This window comes from Grampus griseus, assembly GCF_964374135.1.
Source record: "Grampus griseus genome assembly, chromosome: 1".
NCBI classification, from domain to species: Eukaryota; Metazoa; Chordata; class Mammalia; order Artiodactyla; family Delphinidae; genus Grampus; species Grampus griseus.
In genome coordinates this window covers 33010061-33031377 of record NC_139017.1, presented here as the reverse complement: position 1 = coordinate 33031377, position 21317 = coordinate 33010061, and the positions used below count along the sequence as shown (strand labels likewise).

The window sequence follows — 21317 nt, the reverse complement described above, 5'->3', positions numbered from 1 at the left end:
TTGGCTGGCTGATTAGAAACATTAAGCAGCTGCCCATCCCTGACTCCCTGCTTCCTCTTCCTAAAATCAGCTTCCTTAGAAGGGACCTGAAAGAGCATCTCGTCTGGTCCCCCAGTCTCCAGCTGGAAGCCTTTTAAGATGTCTTGGATGAGTGGAAGGTCATCTTCTGGTCCGCTCAGCCCCGCAGGAGATTCTGGCCCCAACAGAAGTCAAGCTTTTCAGAGCCCACTCTCTGCAATTCGGGTTTGAAAGTGCATTGAAACCTCCTCTGAGGCACCTGAAGGTTTGCAGCTCTGGCTGTCGCAAATCCGATCTGTTGACATACTCCTCCCTGGTCTGACCTGCGGAACGGCCTCTCAGTGCTTCTTGGCAGGGCTGAGCCCTTCCTGCAAGGCCGGCTCCCTCCTGACAAGGTCTGTCGGCCATCTTGGCTGCACAGGGCTTTTCTCTCAGCCCGTGCCCTATCCTTTCCCTCTTCTTTCTGGGTTCTTTTAACAGCTTGTCTGCCCTGTGTGCATGTTGGTGGCATGGGGAGAGGCAGGTAAGGAGGGCAGGGGTGGAGCCGGCAGAAACGGCTGCTGTACCGCAGAACATGCCAGTCGGGAGTGATGAGAAAACCCAAAAGAACGCAGCTGGAGGCCCAGACACTGCTGTCATGCCTGGGGTAGGTTTCACAACTGAAAGTCACGACACAAATATGACAGAAAGACTGCTATCGTAGGCATTTACCGTCTGCTGGAAATGGCCTTTGTTAAGCATGTATGATCTCTGTGTTGTACTCAATTAGAAGCAGAAGGCGAAGCCTGCTGTTCTCACATGCCTGTACAGAATCAGATGTGATAGCCAGCAAGTAACACCAGCATCTTGATGTTTTAGTGAGGAATGCAAACCCGCCCCAGCTCATGGCCCCTCTGAGGCCCAGGAGAAGTGACCCTTGGCTGCTGGAGCATGGCCTGTGGCAAGGAGGCACCAGCACCAGTCATGTTCCATGTGTGAGGGGAGCTCTGCGTGACATCCAGCAGCCAACTGCAGCGGCAGAAGCAGGGCACCAGCTGGGCAGGACAGGGAAGAGCCTGCACCAACTAGGTGAGGGGCATCCTGGGGAGCGGGCCCGGCCAGAGCCCAGGAAGCTCTTGGTCATTAAAGACCCCTGCCCATCAGCAGTCTATGACAGGGGATGGGGGGAGGGGGTCCCACTGCCTGCAAAGGGGCCTAAAGGGACTTTTGGGGAGGATGGGGGTCATAGTAGAATGGCCAGTTGGGTATGATCTCACATTGACAGATGACGCAGATCATGTCTGCCCCCGTCTGGAGTTCTACTCCCGCAATACACATTCTTTTTCTGAAGAGGGAGGGGAAGAAATGGGCCAGGCACTTTCCCATATACCTCACTGAATGCTCCTTATGACTCTTCCAGGTAGGGTTTCATTAGCTTCATTTTACAAATTAGAGACCCGAGGCTCAGAGTGGGTAAGTAACCTGCTCAAGGTCACACAGCCAGCGGAGGCGCTGGAGTACAAACCACGCTGTCGTCCAGCTATGCCTGCATGCTGCCTCTCTGGGAGAGCCTGTCTCCCTCACCGAAGGAGAGAGGAAGCTGGAGGAACGGGCAGAGTGGCTAACAGGCCGTGGAGCACTTTGCAATGGTCAACATATGCTCACAACGGCCATCTCCCTGTGAGGAGAGACAGGCGCCCTCCTGAGGGCCAGAGTGGGGAGAAACTCATCCTCCCTTCCTCTCGCACTCATGTAAACTCCATCAGCCAACGGTCAGAACTACCTTCAAGTCAACCAGACCACGGCCACTTCTCACCACCTCCACAGCCACCCCAGTCTAAGCCGCCACCACCATGTCTTCCCTGGACTGTTGAAATAGCCCTAAAACTGGTCTCCCTGGCTCCACCATCACCCCACTAGGGTCTGTTCTCAACACAGCAGCCAGTGAGCCTGTTGAAGTGTTCAATCAGAGCACGTCAGTCCCTGCTCCAAGCGCCTGGTGGCTCCTGTCTCACTGGCAAGAAAGCCCCTTCTGCCCTTAGCTCAGTCTCTCTCCCCCATATCTGGGCTCAACTGTCTCCCCACCTTTCTGCCCTCAGCTCAGTCTCTCCCCTTCACCCCTCTGTCCAGCTTGACCTCCTTGCAGTTCCTCCCACAGGCCAAGCTCATTCCCAGCCCTCAGGGCCTCGCACTGGCTGTTCCCTCTGCCTGGAACGCACTTCCCCAGACACCACATCGCCCACCCTCACTTCACTCCACTGTCTGTCTGCTCAGGGGTCTCTTCTCAGAAAAGCTGCCCCACCGGTACTCCCATACTCACTGCCCTTGGGCCTTATCCTGCTTTATTTGTGTTTGTTTCTTAGTACTCTTCGCCATCTGACATACATATAACACATTATATGTATATATAAAATATATAAAAATATAAATAAACATGTGTGTGTGTGTGTGTGTATATATATATATATATATATATATTTATAGATACAGTCTAGCTCCCTCATGAGAACGTGCACTCCTGAGGATGAGGATTTTGTCTGTTCCATTTACTGCTCTATCCCCAGTATCTACAACCACCTAGGAGGTGCTCACGTATATTGTTGAAAAAGAACTGATGGAACATACGCAAGAACTCGCTGTGTTCTGCAAGTCTGGCAGCAGGCAGATTTCAGCCAGCTAAATCATCTTGACCTCGGAGATCAAAGCAGAGGACTAAACCCTCCGCGGCACAGCCCAGCCAGGGCAGCTTTGCGCGTGTCTTTCTGCGTCTGTCTCTCCCTTTCTTCCTCCTCACTCTCCTCTCCTTCCCACTCCTGCACGTCTGTCTTCCTTCCTTCCTCATCTCATCTGAGAAACATATGTCAAGGTCCCTTGCCCTGTGATGGATTCTGACCCACAGACCTTGGGGAAAGGCCTGGGGAAGTCACTTTGCCCTGAAAGATTCATGGGGCAGGGCTGAGAGCTGGCCAGAGTGCAGAAGGATGTTCAGAGCCCCTCCCTGGTCCTGCCAGTAATGAATCAAGACCTAGCAGGCCACCCAGCCAGGGGCCTGGAGCCAGCCCTGAGGGAGGGGCCTGGACGCACAGACAGGCAGGCACGGTCCTCGGTCCACGTGCCCAGACATACTCCACAGCTAGAGGAAGGGAACCAGTTAAACACACCAGCCACACCCAAGGGATCCGGAGAAGCAGCCAGCACGAACCACCTCCCTCAGGCTCTCCAGTGACAAGATGGCATTTAAGATTCTGATTTCAGGATGGACAGGGGGACAGCGGAGCAAGACTGCCATCTCTACCCCCTTGAGGGGAGAATTCCAGTCCTTTCTCTGAGAGGCTCTCTGAGTCCAGAGCTCACTCATTGTTCAGCCAAAGACAGGAGACGAAAACGACCACAGCCAGAAGGCACTGCAGTGGTTTGCCAAGGCCCCAGGGCTGTGGAGCCAGAAAAGGGGGGGGGGGGGGCGGGCCTACCTGAGTCCCGGCGTCCATTCCCAGAGGCCACACAGAAGCCGAAAGTGCCCTCCGGGGAGCGCTGTAGCTGCAGCTGGCTCGTGCCGTCCGGGAACACCTCCACCATGCGGCCCACAGCGCGAGCCAGGCCCGGGGCACTCACGTCCTCCACGCTGAGGGAGGGCCGGGGCGGTGCCTTGGCTGGCCTATGAGGGGCCGGAGGCGAGTGAGGGCAAAGAGAGCCAGCACTGGGGCCCAGCCCCTCCCTGGCTGAAAGATGGTGGATGCCACGAGCCAGGGCTGAGCCTGGCGGGTTCCCACAGCCGTCTGAGGCTCCGCAGAGCCCGCTGCAGACCCAGAAGCCCCTCCCCCAAGAGCAGTGGTTGTTAACCTTTTTAGGTGCAGAGATCGCTCTTGAGAATCTGCTGAAAGCTTTAATTTTACATAAAACTTCCAGGAGTTAATGGACCCCCTGAAGTTCCTCCATGGAGCCCCGGGTGAGAGCAGCTAGCCTAGCAGGTCTTATCAGAGAGGGTGGATTTCTCTAGGCAGGGTCACAGGGCGAGGGCCTCTTTGGGGGCCATGTCTCTGGATCTTCAGTAAGATCTTTAGCTGGGCTAAGGAAGCTCCCTGAACATTCTGATTTCAAAAGGTAGAGGGACGGAGGAATCAAACCTTCCAACTCTACAGAAACCCCAACTCCTGTCCAGTTGCACAGGACAAGGGCACTGAGGAATGGGCTCCAAGACCCCTGAGGCAACTGAGGCACAGGTAGTCAGCCTCACTTTCTCTTTTAAAGGGACCCCCCCCCTCGGGCCGTGCTGCTAAGGCAGGAAGCATATAACTCCACTGTCCATGCCCTGGGTTTACGCTCTAAACCACTTGCCCACTCTTACCTGTCAGCTGCATTGTGATGCCCTGGCTCCCCTACCAGGTAGAGGTTGGACCGGTCCACCTTGCCACTCAGCAGAGAATGGAGGTTCTGAAAAGAGGCAGCTTTCCAACGTTGGCGAGAGGGTGACACCTAGTGGGAAAGGCCCAATATTGCAGGTGAGAAAAGCCACCTGGCAAGGGCTTGACAGAGAGGGGACCCCAACCATGAACCTGAGAGCCTGCTAAGAAAGTAATGGCATAAGCTTTTGTCATTACTTCAAAGTGCTTAACAGGAATAACCATAACTTACTTAAGGAGATGGGCCTATGTAGGCGTTTTGAAGCTTCAAAGTAAAAAAAATTGGGGGCTGAAATAAAAACTGAATAGGGTAATGCTAATTATCTCACTTATTAAGAAAATCTAATTTTTTCCTTGATTATGAAAAAAGGGTGAAATCAATCACAGAATAATAAATACAATTGTAGAATTAAAATCTTAGTTTGTGATTCTTTAGTATCCCTTTTATGATTGCTGACGTTAAAAATTTTATCAAGTATGCACCTTAAAACGCTGTGCATTAAAAAGATGGACAAGACGAAAGTCCCTCAAGGAGTTCGCACCATGGTGGGGGTGAGGTGAGCATGGACAGGTCAAAAGCCCTAAATGCACGTTGTAAGTGTGAGGCTAGAAGCACAGACAACGCTGTGCAGGGAAGCAGAGACAGACTCAGCTCAGGAGGCTCCAGGGCACTGGAGGAGCTGACGCCTGGGCGGGGCCTGAAGCATGAGCTCTCCAGGTGAAGACGGAGGTGGGGTGTTCCAGGCAGAAGAAATAGCAGATGCAGAGAGAGATGGGAGAAAGCACGGATGTTCTGGAACATACTCATGGTCTAGGTGGCTGGGCTGCAGAGGTGATGGGAGATAGGCTGGAGCCAAGCGGCCACACCCGGAAGGACCTTATTTGACCTGGTGAGGAGCCACTGAGTGATGTTAATCAGAAGAGTTACAAGGTCAGATCTGTGTTCTAGAAACTGACCCAGTGAGGAGGCTATTCCAAGGGTGGGGGTGGGAGGCAGGAAGAGGCCGACTTTTAAACAAATACCGCACACATTATTTATCACACTGGAAATCCGTGCTCTCAGGAAGATGTATTATCAAGAAGCTTAAGAGGGGGCCCTGACCTTGCCTCAGGGCTCCGGAGGGCCTTCTGGGAGAAGTCAACTCAGAATGGAAAGATAAGCAGGCATTCCCCAGGGAAACGGGGGAGGGGAGAAGGGAGGAGCCTTCCAGATGCAGGTGCAAAGGTCAAAGAGCCATAGCCACTAGAGGATGTGGGAGCAGCCCACGTGGCGAAGGTGCTCACTGCCCACTCAGAAGGGCAAAAGGAAAACCAAGCCAGGGCAGCAGCCATCCACCCTCTCACCACACACACCTGTCAATACAACAGTCTAACAGGAAGGTGTTCACCCTGAGATGTGTCATGAATATACCAGGCTGAGATGGAGTCTTCTTTCATGTTCTTTTTTCAGTTCTTGAACAATTCTTTCTGCTGCGCAGTCCTCCTGGCACTTGCTCCCACTCTTTCTTGGCCAGCTTACTTCCTGACTTTGCCCACTTGGCTTACATTGCCCATAACCCCTCTCCTACACTAATGGGCTGTCATTTCCCTTGGGCTTACAGAGATTGAAGCTTTGATGGCCATACATCCTGGCACCACGGCTCAGACACACTGGGGACAAATCTAACTTCATGAGAAAAGCAGCAAATTCCTGGAGCACAATGCCACTCTAGGCTTTTGTCCCCAGCTTGAGATGGCTTTGCTTTTGTTTGTCTTCCATTCATTCATCCAGCAAATATTTATTCTGTACGGGGTGCAAGACAACCAATGGAATTTTCATTCAGCCTGCGTTCTCTTCCCTGCTTCAGCCTGAAAAATGAAAGGCTCCAGTGCCCCAAACTGCAATCGCCTGCTTCGTTCTGCCCAGGGGAGGGAGCAGCGAAGAGAAGAATAGACATAATACCTGGAAACACCTGGATTAGAACAGCACTTCCAGAGACATAGCTGAGAGTTAGGTGCTACTGTTGGTTTGCTGTTGGTTTATCCTCTAGCACGTGGGAGGGGGGACTTTAGCAGGCTGCCCCGCATTCACTCACTCACTCACTCATTCATTCACTGTGTATTGAGTATGTCTACCATACTAATCATCATACTAAATATTTGGAATACAAAGATCAAGTAGTGTCTCCGCAGGGAATCACATTCCACTGAGGGGACACAGACAAAAGTTAAAATACTATGTGACAAGTCCCGTGAAGGAGGGAAGCACAGGATGAGAAGGGAAGACAGAGCAGAGGTGCCCAGCTCAGCCCAAGGAGGGACTGGAAGTGGCTTCCTGGAGAAGGCAGTGCCTTCAGTGTTGATGGAGGAGCAGACATTAGCAGGTAGAGAAAAGCATTTCCGGTGAAGGGTCAAAGTCAGACTGTGTGGCCTGATTACAGAACTGCAAAGTCAAGGATAAATGGGGTCAAGTGTTAGAAGAGTGATGAGATGAACGCAGTCAGATCACAGAAACCCTTTGGCAATGTCGAGTGACCTGAACTTTATCCTGGGGGTGATAAGGGACCAACAGCAGGTGTTCAACGAGGGGGTGGCAAGGCCAGATTTGCACACTAGAAGGACCACTCTGAAAACCACATGGAGAAAGACGGGGCAGGGATGCTCGCCAGGAGGCCGCTGAGGTGATCCAGGTGGGAAGTGATCTGTGCTAGACTAAAGAGTGGCTGTGGCCATGGAAAAGGTTCCAAAACGATCAGGCAGTCGACACCAGGACTGGGCAGAGGTGGCAGAGTGAGGGCGGGGGTCTAGGATGAGCCCAGGCTCGGGCAGCGGGGTGGAAGGACAGAAGCTTGGGTGCTGCCCACTCCCACTGTGTCCAGGGAATCCATGGCTCACGGATGGACTGTGGGAACGCCAGTAGCTTCCCCTTCTCTACCTGGGACTCCTTGGGCAGCACCCGCAGCACTTCTTTCCTCCTTCCACCTTTCATTCCAATGGTGGCTACACCCCCACTGGCCTCACACACCCCTCGGCTGGGCCCTTGGGACTCACCGGATGCAGGGATTGTAACGATGGGGCTCTCTTCATTTTGGGGGCGCTGGTGTGTGAAGCCGGGCTGGGCGCAGGGGGCTGCAGCTGCTCCACACTGTAGCTGCGGGACTTGCCCAGCTTGGGCCTTGTGCCCTGACTTGTCAGGGCCAAGAAGAACTTTTTCAGCCCCAGGGTGGAGGAGATGCTGCCGCTGCTTTTCTTGTTCTTGTCAGAAGGGGCAGCTGAGGGCAGGCTGGGTCCCACACTGACCCCTGGCAATGCTCTGAAACGCAAAGATGGACATGAGGTGGGTGGGAGAGGGCCGGAGGAGGCAAGGGCCCATCCTGTGTGCCCCAGATGGGCCCACACCACTGCCTCACTGATGAAGTGACAGCCAGGCTGCAGAAAGGAAGGCCGCGCGGTTTTCTGAAGGATGCTCTGCTTGGGTAGACTTTAGGGAGAAGCTCAGACAAGACCCCTGGTGTCACACTCAACTGTGGGTTCACTCAATCGTCCGTCCATCCAATATTTCTTCAGAACCTCTTCTAGGCCTCTTCTTGGCAGATCACTGGGGTATGTGATAAACATGACAGGCAAGACCCTTACTCTCGGGAGCTTATAAACAACAGAGTAGTAAACAAAGGAGAAAACCCACCAGCAACCGATCAACAGGGTGAAGCGGAGAGTGACACGGTGGCTGGGGAAGGCCTCTCTGAGAAGATGACATTTAAACCGAGGGCTGAACGGCAGCAAGGAGCCAGTCCTGTCGAGCCTGGAGGTGAGAATTCCAGGGCAAGGGAACAGCTGGAATCACAGCTCTGGGCAGGAAGAGGCTCAGTGTGTGGTGGGTTCAAGGACATAATGGGGCCAGGTCCACAGGACTTCCAACATAATGAGCAAGGGGGGAAAGAGGGGTCAGATGGGGTCAGACAGGTGGGCCGAGGCCGGATTACACTGAGTGCTATTAGCCAAGGTAAGGGGTTTGAATTCTACTCCAAATGAGAGGAAAAACCATTGGGGGGTTTCAGCAGGAGAAATGACACCATTTAATTAAGGTTTTAAAAAGATACCTTGGACTGTGGTATGGAGAAGGAACTGCAGGGGCGAGAGGGAAGGCAGAGAGCAGGTAGGGACCATTAGATTTGTACAGGAAGAAGGAATGCACCGAGACCAGGAGAAATGCCGTCCAGGTGGCTGCAGGAGCCACCTGTGTGGATGGCCATGTGCTGTGTGTTTGCCGGGAGGAGGACCCGGGGAAGCAGCTTTTGTCGAGAGTGATTGAGACTTCCACTAGGCCTTTCAGGCATCCCAGCGGAGATGTCGGGGGAGCTGGATACACGACTCTGGAGTTCTGGGGAGCACACGGGGCTGGAGATCTGGCTTCAGTGGCATGTGAAGCCTTGGGCTACATGTCACCAGGAATGGTGCGTAGTGGAGAAGAGAAGGCCCGGCCAGAGGACCAGCTCACCAAGGCTCTGAGGCCCCAGAGCAAGGACTCAGACCCTCAGTGCTGGAGGAGAGCATGGAAACATGAGTGCCGGGCTGTTTCCCAGCCCAGAGTCAGGAGCAAGTCCTCTCAGACGGAGAGCCCATCCTGGGTGCACCTCGAGGGCTGGGACTGTCTGCACAGCTGTGCCTAGCACAGTGCCTGGAGCTTCAGAGCATTCAATGAAAGTACGAGCGAATAACCACATACGCTAGACTGAACGGGGCTGGCAAAGGAGTGCTGGGGTGCCACGCTTGCACCTAGTCTAGGAGTCCCCCGAGGATGGGAAGTAGTCAGCTTATCACGCTGCCACTCCAGGGGGTCTCCTTCCCCACCCAGCGCCCTAATCCCCCACCTCCTGCATCAGGGCTGTTGCTCCTGTCACTCACCGGGATGACACATGCCCTACAGAACTTGGCTCTGTCCTCTGCAGGCCGCCCTCTGGTTCCTGGCCGGACTCTGTCTCCTCTGAGGCCGGGGAGAAGGTGATGCCCATGGAGCTGATGGTGCCAACAGCTGCTGAGGCGAGACAGCCCTGGAGTCCTCCTGCAACAACCACAGCATCCCTCCTGTGTCACTGATCCATCCCCATGGGTCATGGGCAGGGGGCAGGGGGCAGACGTTCCCAACCCAACGACAAAGGCAGGAGAGCCAGAGGAAGATGGAGAGAAGTGGGAGCCCCACGAGAGCAGTGGAGGCAGTGGTGAGACACATGCCAAGCAGGGAGGGGTATTATTTCCTGCTGAACCCCATCACCCCCAGCACAGCACCTCGTGCACAGCAGATGAGAAATAAACATCTGTGAAATGAAGGGCTGCTTGTGATAAGCCATGTCCCTCCTGTATCAAGAGATAGTTGGGGTGGGGAGGCGGATTTTGTATTCCTGGGACAAAAGCCGCAACCTTGCTGGCTGTGACATCTAACAGCTAAACGATAGCCACCGTTTTTGGAGCACGTGTGAAGTTCTAGACAAAGAGTTAAATGCCCTACAGAGACTATTTCATGGGTTCCTAGATGGGTCCTATCATTCTTCTCAGGTTACAGAGGAGGAGCCCAGGACCTCCTGGCTAATGAGAGGAGGAGCCTCACCTGGCCCTCTGCTCCAGGTCTCGAGCAGGTGAAGGCCAGGCTGCCCAGAAAGGTCTGCATCTCTCAGAATAAACGCCCCGTAGGAAGTGGGTAGGGGCAGCCAGCAGCCAGCCTAGAGCCCGCCCGACAGAAGAAAAGCACACCTCAGCACAGGGCAGGCGGGAGCTCAGGGTGGGGCCTGCTTCCTCAAGGTTCGTGTGAGCAAGGGAGGGAGAGGGAGAGTGTTTGCTCCCCGCATGTAGTGGAGCGTGTGGCCGGCACACCGGGGCAGGGCAGGGGGGCGCTCGGCATCCACATGCGCAATAAGGTCAGTGAGGCCTGTCGCCTCTCTGCCCTCTTCTCCTCCACTCTGTTTCCAAGCCCTGGTTCCCCCCCTACCCCCTGAGCCATCACAGCCCCAGGGCTGCCAGAGGCGCGGGCACGGGAAGGCAAGGCTGTGTACGTCGGGCCTGTTATCTCTGCCTAAGAGTGAGCGGCTGAGCTGCTCACCACAGATCACAACATCGGGGATCACAGCCCAAGGGCCGTCAATGCTCAGGATTTGCCCATGATATGAAGACCCCTTCCAAGGGCAGAGGCGATACCCTCTATCTTTCAGCAGCCTTTGCTGCTGAAACCTAACAGCCTGCCCAGCAGGCTCGGGGATCTAGGAGGGCTCGGGCACCAGAGAACGACCCCAGCACTGTTTGTAGGAGCTCTGCCCACTGGGCACCCAGACGGCCCGTCTGCTTCGCCACATGGAGGAGGCCTCGAGGGCTGGATTCCTGCTGAATTACTTCATTTATGCATCCCCCACAGGGCCTAGGATGGCGCCTGGCCTGTAGCAGGTGTTCAGTCAATACTGAATGAATGAGTGAATGAATGAAAGGACGACCTTCAAGCAGAAGGACCTTAGCCGTGTGATTATTTGGCGTTTGCTGCTCTTAGTAAATCCTGGAGCTGCTGCTTCTTCCTGCTCTGTTGGTAGCAAAATTCCCTTAAAGCCCAGGCCTCTGGCAGCCACAGAGCTTGGAGCTCCTGTACACACCTCAGGGCTCCCACTACCGCCGCCCCCAGGGTGAGCTGGCTAATCCGCCTCCAGGCTGATGTGGAATCCTGTACCAGCCCACGGACCCCGCCAGCTTCCCCAACATTCGCCGCGGCTCTGCGGGCTCCTCGGGGCTGCTATAGGAACGGTGCCTGGGTGTGTCATCTATGAAGATGAACAGTAAGTGAAGACTCGGAGTGCCTGGTGGGCCACAGACCCAGCCTGTGGCCTCTGGTCTAGGGCCGCCCTAGCCCCAGGGAAATCCCTTACCATCTCCGTGGTCCTCCGGCGGTACTGCAGGCTTCTGGCTGTAGGTGCCCTTCTCCCCACTGCCCGCGAGGATGGCTCCTCCCCAGGGCTCCTGCAGCCCCTGGGGCGTGCTGTTGTTGCAGTGACCGGTGGACGGGGCCCGCAGGGGGTGCGTGACACAGGGGCTGCGGGGCTGGGGCTGCGGCCGGGTGAGCTCACAGGCCCTGGGAACTACGCTTCTGGAAGAAGGCACGGAGGTGTCCATAGGCTCTCCCTGGTCACCCGGCCTGCGAAGTCCAGCCAGGGCTGCCTTCCTGTGAGACACAGGGGAGGTGGTTTTCTTTGAAGAGGGAGGGGTCGGCACCCAGCCTTCGGGGGAGAGGGAAGCGGTTGGCTGCTGGGCCTGGTGGGGGGCAGAGGGCTCTGTGTGGCTCTGATTCGGGGAGTCAGTTCCCAGAGACTCTTGGCTGTCCACAACCTGGGCTTGTCTGCCTGGCCCCGAGGAGCCCACCTTCACGGAAGAGGCGATGGCATAGGCTGTCTGGGAATCCACGGGCTGAGCCCAGTGATTTTCCAGCCCTGGTCCAGGCTGGGACCCCAGGGAAACCCTCTTAGAGTCCTGGACAAGAGGCTTAGAGAAAGCATCTTCTCTGGGGAGCAAAGTCCCCTCAGGCGTCTGTCCCATGCCTTCTGTCACCTCATCCAACACCTCCACTAGCTCCAGCCCAGGCAGGTAGTGTGGGGCCTGGGGGCTCCGGAGCGGCCCCATTTCAGCCTTTTGGAACCACCTGTGGCCTCCCCGAGGCCTGGAGGCCCGCAGACGGGGGCTGCTGCCGCGGACCCTACTGGGCTGGGAGGTCCCGGCCTCCTCACTGTCGGTCCTGCAGCTGTCGGAGGTGTCCGTGCTGTCCAGGGCCGAGTCTACCTCCTCGGGGCGCGCCTGGCCCCCGATGTGCGTCTCCCGGATCCACTCGGTGTGGAGTCTGGGCTCGGCAGGGAAGAGCCGGAGGGGGCCGCCCAGGCCCCGAGGGCTGCGGGGCTGCACCAACGCTCCCTCCACCCCGCAGGCGGCTTCGCGCTCCCGGAGGACCCTCGGGTCGGGGGCGATGCTGTGGCCGCAGGCTCGGCACCTCCTTTCGCTGCCCTGAGCGGGCGGCGGCGCGGGAAGGCCCCGGGGCTCCAGCCCGCCCAGCAGCGGGTGGAGAGACCCTGCGCCCGCGTCCTGGCGCCGGCAGCCCCCGTGGACGTAGTCGGCGAGGTCGGGCTTGGAGCGCAGGGGGCCCTGGTCCGCCGGCTGCAGCGTGGTGCTCAGCACCTGGCGCTGACGCTGCTGCAGCCGCTCGAGGTAGCGGGACTCGGCGTCGCGGGCTGATTCATCCTCAAAGCGGACGTGGGACGGCGAGGCGGCCCGCTTCGGCCACTGCCCGCTGCTGGACTCCCCGCTGGAGGAGTCACTCGTGTTCCCGTTCTGGAGGTTGTCTCTGCAGGCAAGGGTCATCCTCGGGTCCAAGGCTGGGCTTTTCCACCCATCTCTGATGGGGAGGCGGGAGGAGACAGGTCACGGGCAGAAAGAGGGGAGGAAGGTACAGACTCCCCGCTGGGCACCCACCAGCCCCGCTCCACCCTGGGGTACAGTCTCCCACTGTGCTCAGTGGAACTACAACCCAAAGTTGCCCCCAGTCAGGCTCCTCCGGAGTCGGGCAGCAAAGCAGAGCAGCTTACAGGTGCATTCTGCTCCTGAACACAGCGCTAAGCAAAGTGAACACAACCGTCTGCACGTTTGGCTCTCCCTCTGCTGCCTGGCTCAGCCTGAGTTAAGATGAAACACTGTTAAACTCAGGATTGTACAGAAGGATGATACCGAAGTCCTCGTGCGTGTGCGTGTATGTGTATGTGTGTGTGTGTGTGTGTGTGTGTTTAGGAGAAGTGAGCCTGGCCATCATGGGCATCTGGTGAATTGTGATGCATTGTGGCAATGCTGTATTTTTCATAAAGGTTTAATGGGAAGAGCATACTTCAAGTCTCCATGGAGACTGTGTAGGACCTGCAGTCAGTGTTTCTAAACATTCCTGCTCTCAAAAGTATCTACTCAGGGATCCTAATCATCTTGCTTGGACAAAATTTAGACAGAGTGACACTGGTGTTTCTTCTTGGTCTCTCCACCTTGTCTGTTCCAACACCCCCTCCTGTACCTGCCCCTCCCCAGGCCCTCACATACACGCTTGCCCCGAAAAGCTGTGATGACAATTACTGTGCTAAGAAGAGACCTCAACCTTTGGTCTGGGAGACACTGTGGCTGGTGGTCAAGTCCTGCTCAGCTCAAGAAAATACCTGCACAAATCTCACACTGGGCCTCTTAGAGCCAGGCAACCTGAGGTTCAGACCCCTGTGCAAATGGACCCAGGCCTACAGGTCATTTCCCATCAGAGACCACCTAAGTAGAGACAAGGCTCCTCCCTTCCTTTCGCAGCAGCACCTCCCCACCAATCTACTGCTGATTCACATCATTTCTGACATTTCTCACTTCTTTGTCACTCACGTTGGACCCCTGCAGTGGCCTCTTATTCATTGGTCCTCCTGGAGCAAAGCTTCATCACACCATCTCTCAAGGTGGACACGGGATCAAGTTCACAGTCTTTGGGGTAAAAATACAGGCCCTCCACATTCCTCTCTGCCTTCCTCTCCAGCTCTGTCCCCCACCACCCACTTGTAAGGCCTCCACCCCAGCTACCTCATGCAACCCTCCTGCCCCTGTCTCCTGGAATGTTTCTTCTTAACCTGACTGCATTTGGTTCCTAGGTATTAAATCTTACCTGTGTACAGAGACCATGTGTGGTGGTTAATTTGATGTGTCAGCTGGGCTGGGCCATGGTCAAACATTATTATACTTGATCAAACACTATTCTTGATGTTTTTGTGAAGATGTTTTTTTGGATAAGATTAATATTTAAACTGGTGGACTTCAAATAACGCTGATCACCCTCCATGGTTTGATGGGCCTCATCCAATCAGTTGAAGGTCTTAATAGAACAAAGACTGATCTCCTCTGAGCAAGAAGGAATTCTGCCAGCTGACTGCCTTTGCATTTGAGCTGCAACTCTTGCCTGGGTCTCAAGCCTGACAGCCTACCCTACCGACTTTGGACTTAAAAAGCTTCCATGATACCATGAGCCAATTTTTTTTAAATAAATTTTTCTCTCCATATATAAACACACATCGTGCTGATTCTTTCTCTGGAGAACCCTGACTAATATACATCTTGATGGTGTCTCCTCCTCTGAATACCCATGCCATTCGTCATCAGAGACTTGGACGATGTCAGGGCTGGAAGGGACTGCCATGACCACGTGACCCCTCCTCGTTTCTACAAAGGAGAGGCCACACAAGACCAGTTCCTGGGCTGACCAGCACCTGAACAGCTGGGAAAGGCAAGGTGCAGGAATTTTTTCTCCCTCACGGAGCCACGAAAATAGAACTAGACATTGACCATGCTAATGGTCAAGTGCTGTCTGGAGACAGGGGCCTGGATTTTAGAGACCTGCTACTTCTTTCCAATTACCGAGAAGAGCACCCATGTAGACAGTTATCTATGCCGGCATACTTTATGTATTACGTTACTGCTTTCAGTCCTCAGAGCGCCTACAAAGGCTTCCCTAACTATACCCTATTCCTAGCACATTTTGTTCAAGCCTGTCTTGACACTCCAACTTCTTATAAATGAAATGTATGTGAGTGATTGGTTGATTTACTAATCCTTCCTCTAATTGGATGCTTCTGGAGGAAGGATGCCAATGCTCTCAAAAAGGCTGCCTTAATGTGAGTTCCTTTCTCACCAAATTCACAGCTGCAACAGAAAGACAGATGTGGTATGCAATTAAAAGGAAAAGTGTTCAGACACTAGCAGGACGAAAACATCCATGTTTAACAACTACTGTTAAAACATGCCAACCAGTGGGGAGAGCAGCCACTGAACGGGTTGATTTCTCTAACTATACATGGCATTGACTGGACTGGACAGAGTGTTCTTCCAGGCTGTGCTTTCTGTATGGATAAATGGCCTTGCCTGTCTGACTTAGGTGAACATGTGTTCGCCTGGGCTCTGAGGGTGTCACTGGCCATTCCTAATCATCCCCCTCCCTGGCTGCCGCGATAGCCAAGCCACTGACTAGTCTCATAGCCCTGATGGGTTGGAATGATCTGGATCGCAGATGGCGTCGACTATGATGTATAGAGGCTACCCTTGGGGGTCATGGGATAGAATGAGAGGTCAGAGTTAAATTGTCCAAGACTGATTCCCTGCAAAGCTCCGTGGCAACCAGCTAGGGCTGAGAGCTTAAGGCACTCACTCACCTATGCCATGTCAGATCACTACAACCTCAAATCCTGGACCCCAGGCCTCTGCTCACACCAGGAGAGGGGCTGGTGCTCACCCAACTGTGACTGCTGAGCCGGTGGAATAAAGCTAGAGCCAAGGTCCTGCTGTGTCATACTGCATTGTACCCTAGGTCCCGATTCACACCAAGGAGTGGGGTGAGTACTTCTTAAGTCAGGCAGCTGAAGAGTGCCACAGTGCAAGCTCTGGGGGCCTTCCTGGAGCCTGACACGAGGTGTTCACTAGGTGTTTACCCTGCCCTGGGATGCAGTGGGCAGTGGGGGACTGCACACCTGCCACCACTCCTGACTCCAGCATTTCCCAATGGGTGCTCCTCCAGGAGAATTTTTTTTAAAAGAACTACTGCGAAGCAAGTGGGTCTGCCTGCTTTGAGATCTGAGCAGATGCTATGCTTGAAAGGGCTGCTCTGAGGAATACTGAGGCATTGTCAGTCATCCTGTTTTCTGGAACCCATAGGCACACAAGGCCATCTTATCACTAGGCCCAAGAGACGCAGTACGTGGGAGCCACGATTCTTCCAGGGCCCATGAAAATGTGTTAGGTTCTTTTAATGTCAAAAGAGAATAAATAAATGCACTTTTAAATCAAAGAAAACATTCTCAGATGTAATATTAATATATTCACCTTTAAGCCAGCATGGTCATAAAATACAATTTTTAACTTTGTTTGTGGAGGAAGGAGCCCACAAAGGCAAGAGTGCCTAGGGCTCCCAAAAGTCATACCGTGGGCTTGCATTTGGAGAGGGATTTGTGGCTGAGATGTACAGCTCCTGAGTAGGCTCGCCCCTGGTGAGGAGGGTACAGTGTCTCTCTGCTTGTCTCAGCATGGCTGGGGAAGTCCCTCTGATCCCCCTGCTTGTGACAATTCTCTTTAAGTGACTGTGAAGCACTGCAGTGCCCTTGCCACCTAGGACCCCATCTGCACCTGCATCTCTTGAGCCTGTCAGGATCTCAGAAGGGGCTGTGAGATAATCACTCTGGTGGGCTCACTGTCCGTGTGGGGTTCCTGGGTCAGCTCTCCAGAGCATTTTTGCCCAGTAAAGGAAGGCTCTAGGCAGAGAAACAGCATCACCTCACCCGCCAGAAACAAGAGGAGCCCCACTGAGCAGAGGCTCTGCCCCTGCTGCACAGGCAGGATGCCCTGGTCAGCCAGGCCCAGCCGGTGGAGGAAAGGCCCACTGGGAGATTCAGTACACGGGCTTAGACACAACAACCCCCTCCAAGCCCCAGAGGGTGATGCCCTGCTCTGCTGACAGGATGTGGGCTATACTTTCTGAGGAGGGAAAAATAAAGCTCAGCTTTCGAGGCAGTACATTCCTAATCTAATAAGGAAGTCCAGGTCCTGTCAGCCACATTACCAACCTTAACTTTTACATTCAAGCTGGAGAATCGAGCCATCCTGGAATTCATGCCAAAGGTACAAACAATATTTTTGTTCTAAAAGAAGAAATGGAGAGATGCAGGAGAGCTTAATCACATAAGCTTCCTTCAACTCAGTGACTGAATCCCAGAGGTCTCCACCAGTAGTGCTGGGACCAGTGCATAAATGTACGGTGAAGATTCTGGAGACAAGTACCGAGCGAATAAGGCACTAGAGCAGCAAGCAAACACCATACCTGCCGAGCTTCTCAATATTAGGCACAGCAGATGCCTCAACCATCCCTCTCGGAGAGGATTCTGTCTGCGCAGACTCTGGGGCTGAACGGCCTCCTTGGGAAGGTCACTTTCTACGACAATGCTGTCCTAACCACACAAGCTCCATGCGGTCCTACGTGGCCACTACCTGACATAGGACAACAGCACTTACGGTGTCACCTTCCCAGGCCCTGCCTCTTGCTCATGTGTTCTGCCCTCCTGGGATTAGGAACACCAACATAGGTGTTCCTGTCCCCCAAATGGCAAGAGGTTGTGCTTCCAAGAGCTGCTCAATTTCTACACTGATTTGCTTCCAGAAAATGCGGCTGCTGCTTTCTACCTCTTCACCTCCTGGAAAAGCCAGTCTGTTCAGGATTGCCCCAGCTACCTCCAGCTAGACCCGAGATAAAGAAGACCTTCTGGAGACTGCTCTGCCTGCCCCACTCTTCCATCATTTTTCATCAGCCTGCTCTTTGGAAGGAGTGATGCCTCTGGGCTCGGGGGGTGCATGAGGGGCTCCTGCATCTAATGAGGCCCCAGGCCTGTGTGGCACCTCCAAGTTAGCTCAGCATGTCTCTCCAGGGCGATCTGACAAGCGTACCCTTTAGAAGCATTTGCAGCAAGCCATCTGGCATTGATTTTTCAGCTATACCCTCTGAGGATTCACCAGTGCTGCCAAGTCAAAGTAATTCTTTTCTGGACACAGCAGCTGCTAAAGTGGGTCACCTTGCATTTCAGTAGCATTTCTGCTGCTGGAGAAGAGCCTGGTGAAAGGGGAACCTACTTTAAGCTTAGTGACTGGGGTGGTCGTGAGATGCTGACGTGATGTGGGGAAGAGGAAGTGTCCAAAGTACATTTACACCATCCAGTCTGTTTTGCAGATAGTCTTGCCTGTTTTGAGGCTCCCCAACTCCACCTAAGTACCTAAAGAAAGTGGAACCGGAGGTTTCCATGGAAGTCTAAGGCTCTGGGCCTCATATACATGCATAGTAGAACAGTTAGGATGCTTCAGAGGAGCCACTCCCATTCCTAACTAGTGTCCTCCAGCCAGAGGGAGACAAGGTACAAAATGTGGAGATAGAGAGTAGCCTGTTTGGTACATCTTGCCAGGATTTAGGGTCTCCTGAGCCCCTCTCACAGGGGTCACAGTGACACTGAACACAGAGGCAGGCTGCAGCCTTCTGCTCCTGCTGCAGTCATCTCAAAGGTGCCAGGAAGGTACTCAGCCTTTAACGAGAGGGCTCAGCATCCCCTCAAAGAGCACGCGATCCAGTTCCGCTGAGAATCCTCGCTGCCTCTAGTGCCCCCTGTGCCGTGGTCCTGCTGGGGCCTGGGGCACTTTGGCACAGGCTGGCGGCCTCATCGCAGGCCAGCTGCACCAGCAAATGCCACATGTAAGTGACTGCTTGGGATGCACTGTACACGGAACAGGCACAATGACAGGGATGGGATGTCATGCAAGGAGTAGCCACATATGTGGAATGCTGGTCTGAACGTCCTTGAACTTGTACTTTTCCCATCTCTTCATCCCTGATGAGCTCAGCCTCCCTCATAGCTCCAGCATCGTGAAATCAGGGTAATGCCCAAATCCGCAGTTCTGACTTCTCTCCTCCTCTGCGGCTCCTGTATCCAACTGCCTGATAAGCATCTCCACTGGGTGTTCTATGGGCAACCCCTCCAAAGCCTGATCCTGCACCTAGGCTTCACCTCTCGGCCAAGGACCCACCACACCTCCAGACACCAAGTCAGAACCCTGGGCTGCATCCTGGATGCCTCCCCTTCTCATGCTCCCCTCATCCAGTTGATTAAATGATTAACAGTCAGAGGTAACACTCGTATCGTACTCACTATATGCTGGGTGCTGTTCTAAACACTTTACATATATTAACTCACATAACCCTCACAACAACCCTGTTAGGATAGGCACTCGTATGATTCCCATTTTGCAGATGAGGAAACTGAGGCACACAGACTCCCCTAAGAGCACACAGCTAGTAAGTGGCAGAGCCGGAATTCAGTGGTCTGGTTCCAGAGTCTTAACCGCTTCTCTGCTGCCTCATTAAGCCTGCTTGCTCTGTGTCCTGGCAATCTCTCACCTCCACACCCTGCCCCCATCCCTGCTCACCAGGATCACGGTGCAGCCTCCTCACTGCCCCCGAGTCCCCAGATCCAACCCATGCCTGCAGTCAGACCAGCTTTCCTGAAATGCAAATGTGATGGTGCTACCCACCTGCCTCAGATCCTTTGGTGGCTCCTAGCTATTACGGGAGGCATCCAAACTGTTCAGCAGGCCTGGAGGCCTCCATGACTGGCCTCCACCGAGCCTTCTGGCCTTCACACCGTGCACCCCCCAGCATGTCCTCAGGCTCCAGCCTGGCCAAACTCCTGAGCATGGTGCTTCTGCTCAGTTTTTGCCCCCGGGATGCTCACCCCTGCCTCCCTCATCTGCCCTCATCTGAATATCTACGTCTCCTTCAAGCCCCAACTTACAAGCCACACCCTCCAGAGCCTCCCTTGTCCTTTCCAGCGGAGTTACAGTAGGCTTCCTGCCCTGCACACGCATCTTTCCTCTCCTACACCACCGCCCACGGAACCGTATTGATCCGTGTGCCCGTCTTTTTCCCTGGAGACTGTGACCTCTGTCCTCCAGGGAGCTCGGATCATGTTCCATAACAGAACACGGGCAGGCCCTCAATGAACGTGTGCTGACTGACTAGAATGAAAGCAATGCCTGACACAGGAAAAACTCACACACAGACAGGAGGGAGGAGTGAGCAGCGGCATTATGGCTGGATCCCATCTCTTCTTCTGCCACAGCCCTCCCAGGCCAGTCTGAGCCGGGCCCCACTCACCGGCTGCCCTGGGCAAGGGTGGGCACAATATCGTGGCTGGCACGGACGGGCCGGGTCCTGGCCTTCATGCGGGCTCGCTGAAGCAGATGCTTGGCTTCCTCATGCCTGGGGCTCAGCACGGGCTCCGGCTTGGGACTAAAGGACCTGCAGGGTGGCACGTGGGCCAGAGCAGGTTGGGGAGGGATTAGAAGAAAATAACACGGATTAGGAGGGCTTTAACAGTGTCGAGCGTGGCTATGCCAGAAACAGCCCTGCGTGTGCAGCCTTCCTTGTCCAGCTCCCACACGGAGGGCACCTAGCCTGGGGCCTGGGGCCTGGCCCTGAGAGACTCTGGATGGGACCAGGGAGCTGGCCCACCTTGGACATCTGCTCAGAGACCGGAGGCAGAGAGCCCAGGAGGATCTAGAAAAGGGTAGGGGAGTCTCCAGATTATTCTATTGTTCCTTCCCTGGGCAGACAGAGGGAGTTATCTTGGAGGAGGGGGAGAAAAGGGCCTGGGGTTGTCGGGCTGGGCTCGTGCCCAGCCAGCCAGATGGTCTTCACACGTGTCCCCTCCCTCTCTCCTTCTGTCTCTCTCTGCACCCACACGTACCCACTGGAGCTCCCACCGCACCATCCTGAGCTCCCACTGCAGACACAAGGAATCAGCGCTCTGCCCGTCACTGTGCTGCTCCTCTGAGGGAATGACATTTTCATAAGGCCTCAGTCCCAATCCCGACAGGCATCAGTCCCGGGCTGAGAGACATGAAGCTGGACCCACATTAGGTCAGCAGTGGCTCGGGTTCATAATAATAAAGGTCCTCTAGCAGTCCTCTCCGCCTCCCGCGTGTGCTGCCTCCTCCCCAGCCAGTCCAGAGCTGCAGAAAATGATAGCAGCTCTTTTTCAAAGCCACCTCCCAGACAATGACATGCAGCCAGTGCTGGACTCCCCCTGACCGGAGCCCACCTCCCCAGCCAGGGGGGCTGGGGACAGGTGCGCTCTCCACTTGACACATGAGGGCTCCGGAGCACAGAGGAGCACCTGGTGCGTCGTCGCTCAAGGTCGGACATCGAGTGAAGCAGAGCAGGCGTCAGCCAGCCCCAGTGTCTCCACATCCCCCGTCCCCTCCCCGCCCCTGGTCCCAGAGCAGGCCGAGGCGGAGTGGCTTCCGCAGCCCCGTGGCTGCTCCTGTCCTCACTGC

The 21317-nt window shown here is 54.8% G+C and overlaps 1 protein-coding gene across 2 annotated transcripts in view; it reads right to left on the bottom strand.

Moving 5' to 3' along the window:
- KIAA1614 overlaps positions 1-21317 on the bottom strand; it is a gene marked incomplete at its 5' end in the record, with an annotated part of 35163 nt that overhangs the window by 1379 nt on the left and 12467 nt on the right. Inside the window, 6 exons of one of the 2 annotated variants that reach the window (XM_082666168.1) lie at positions 3468-3652; positions 4343-4470; positions 7428-7689; positions 9282-9438; positions 11279-12789; positions 20137-20280. In XM_082666168.1, coding sequence (XP_082522294.1) covers positions 3468-3652; positions 4343-4470; positions 7428-7689; positions 9282-9438; positions 11279-12789; positions 20137-20280 — 2387 coding nt within the window. The remainder of the gene's footprint in view (positions 1-3467; positions 3653-4342; positions 4471-7427; positions 7690-9281; positions 9439-11278; positions 12790-20136; positions 20281-21317) is intronic. The other variant, XM_082666169.1, reaches the window with a different exon arrangement.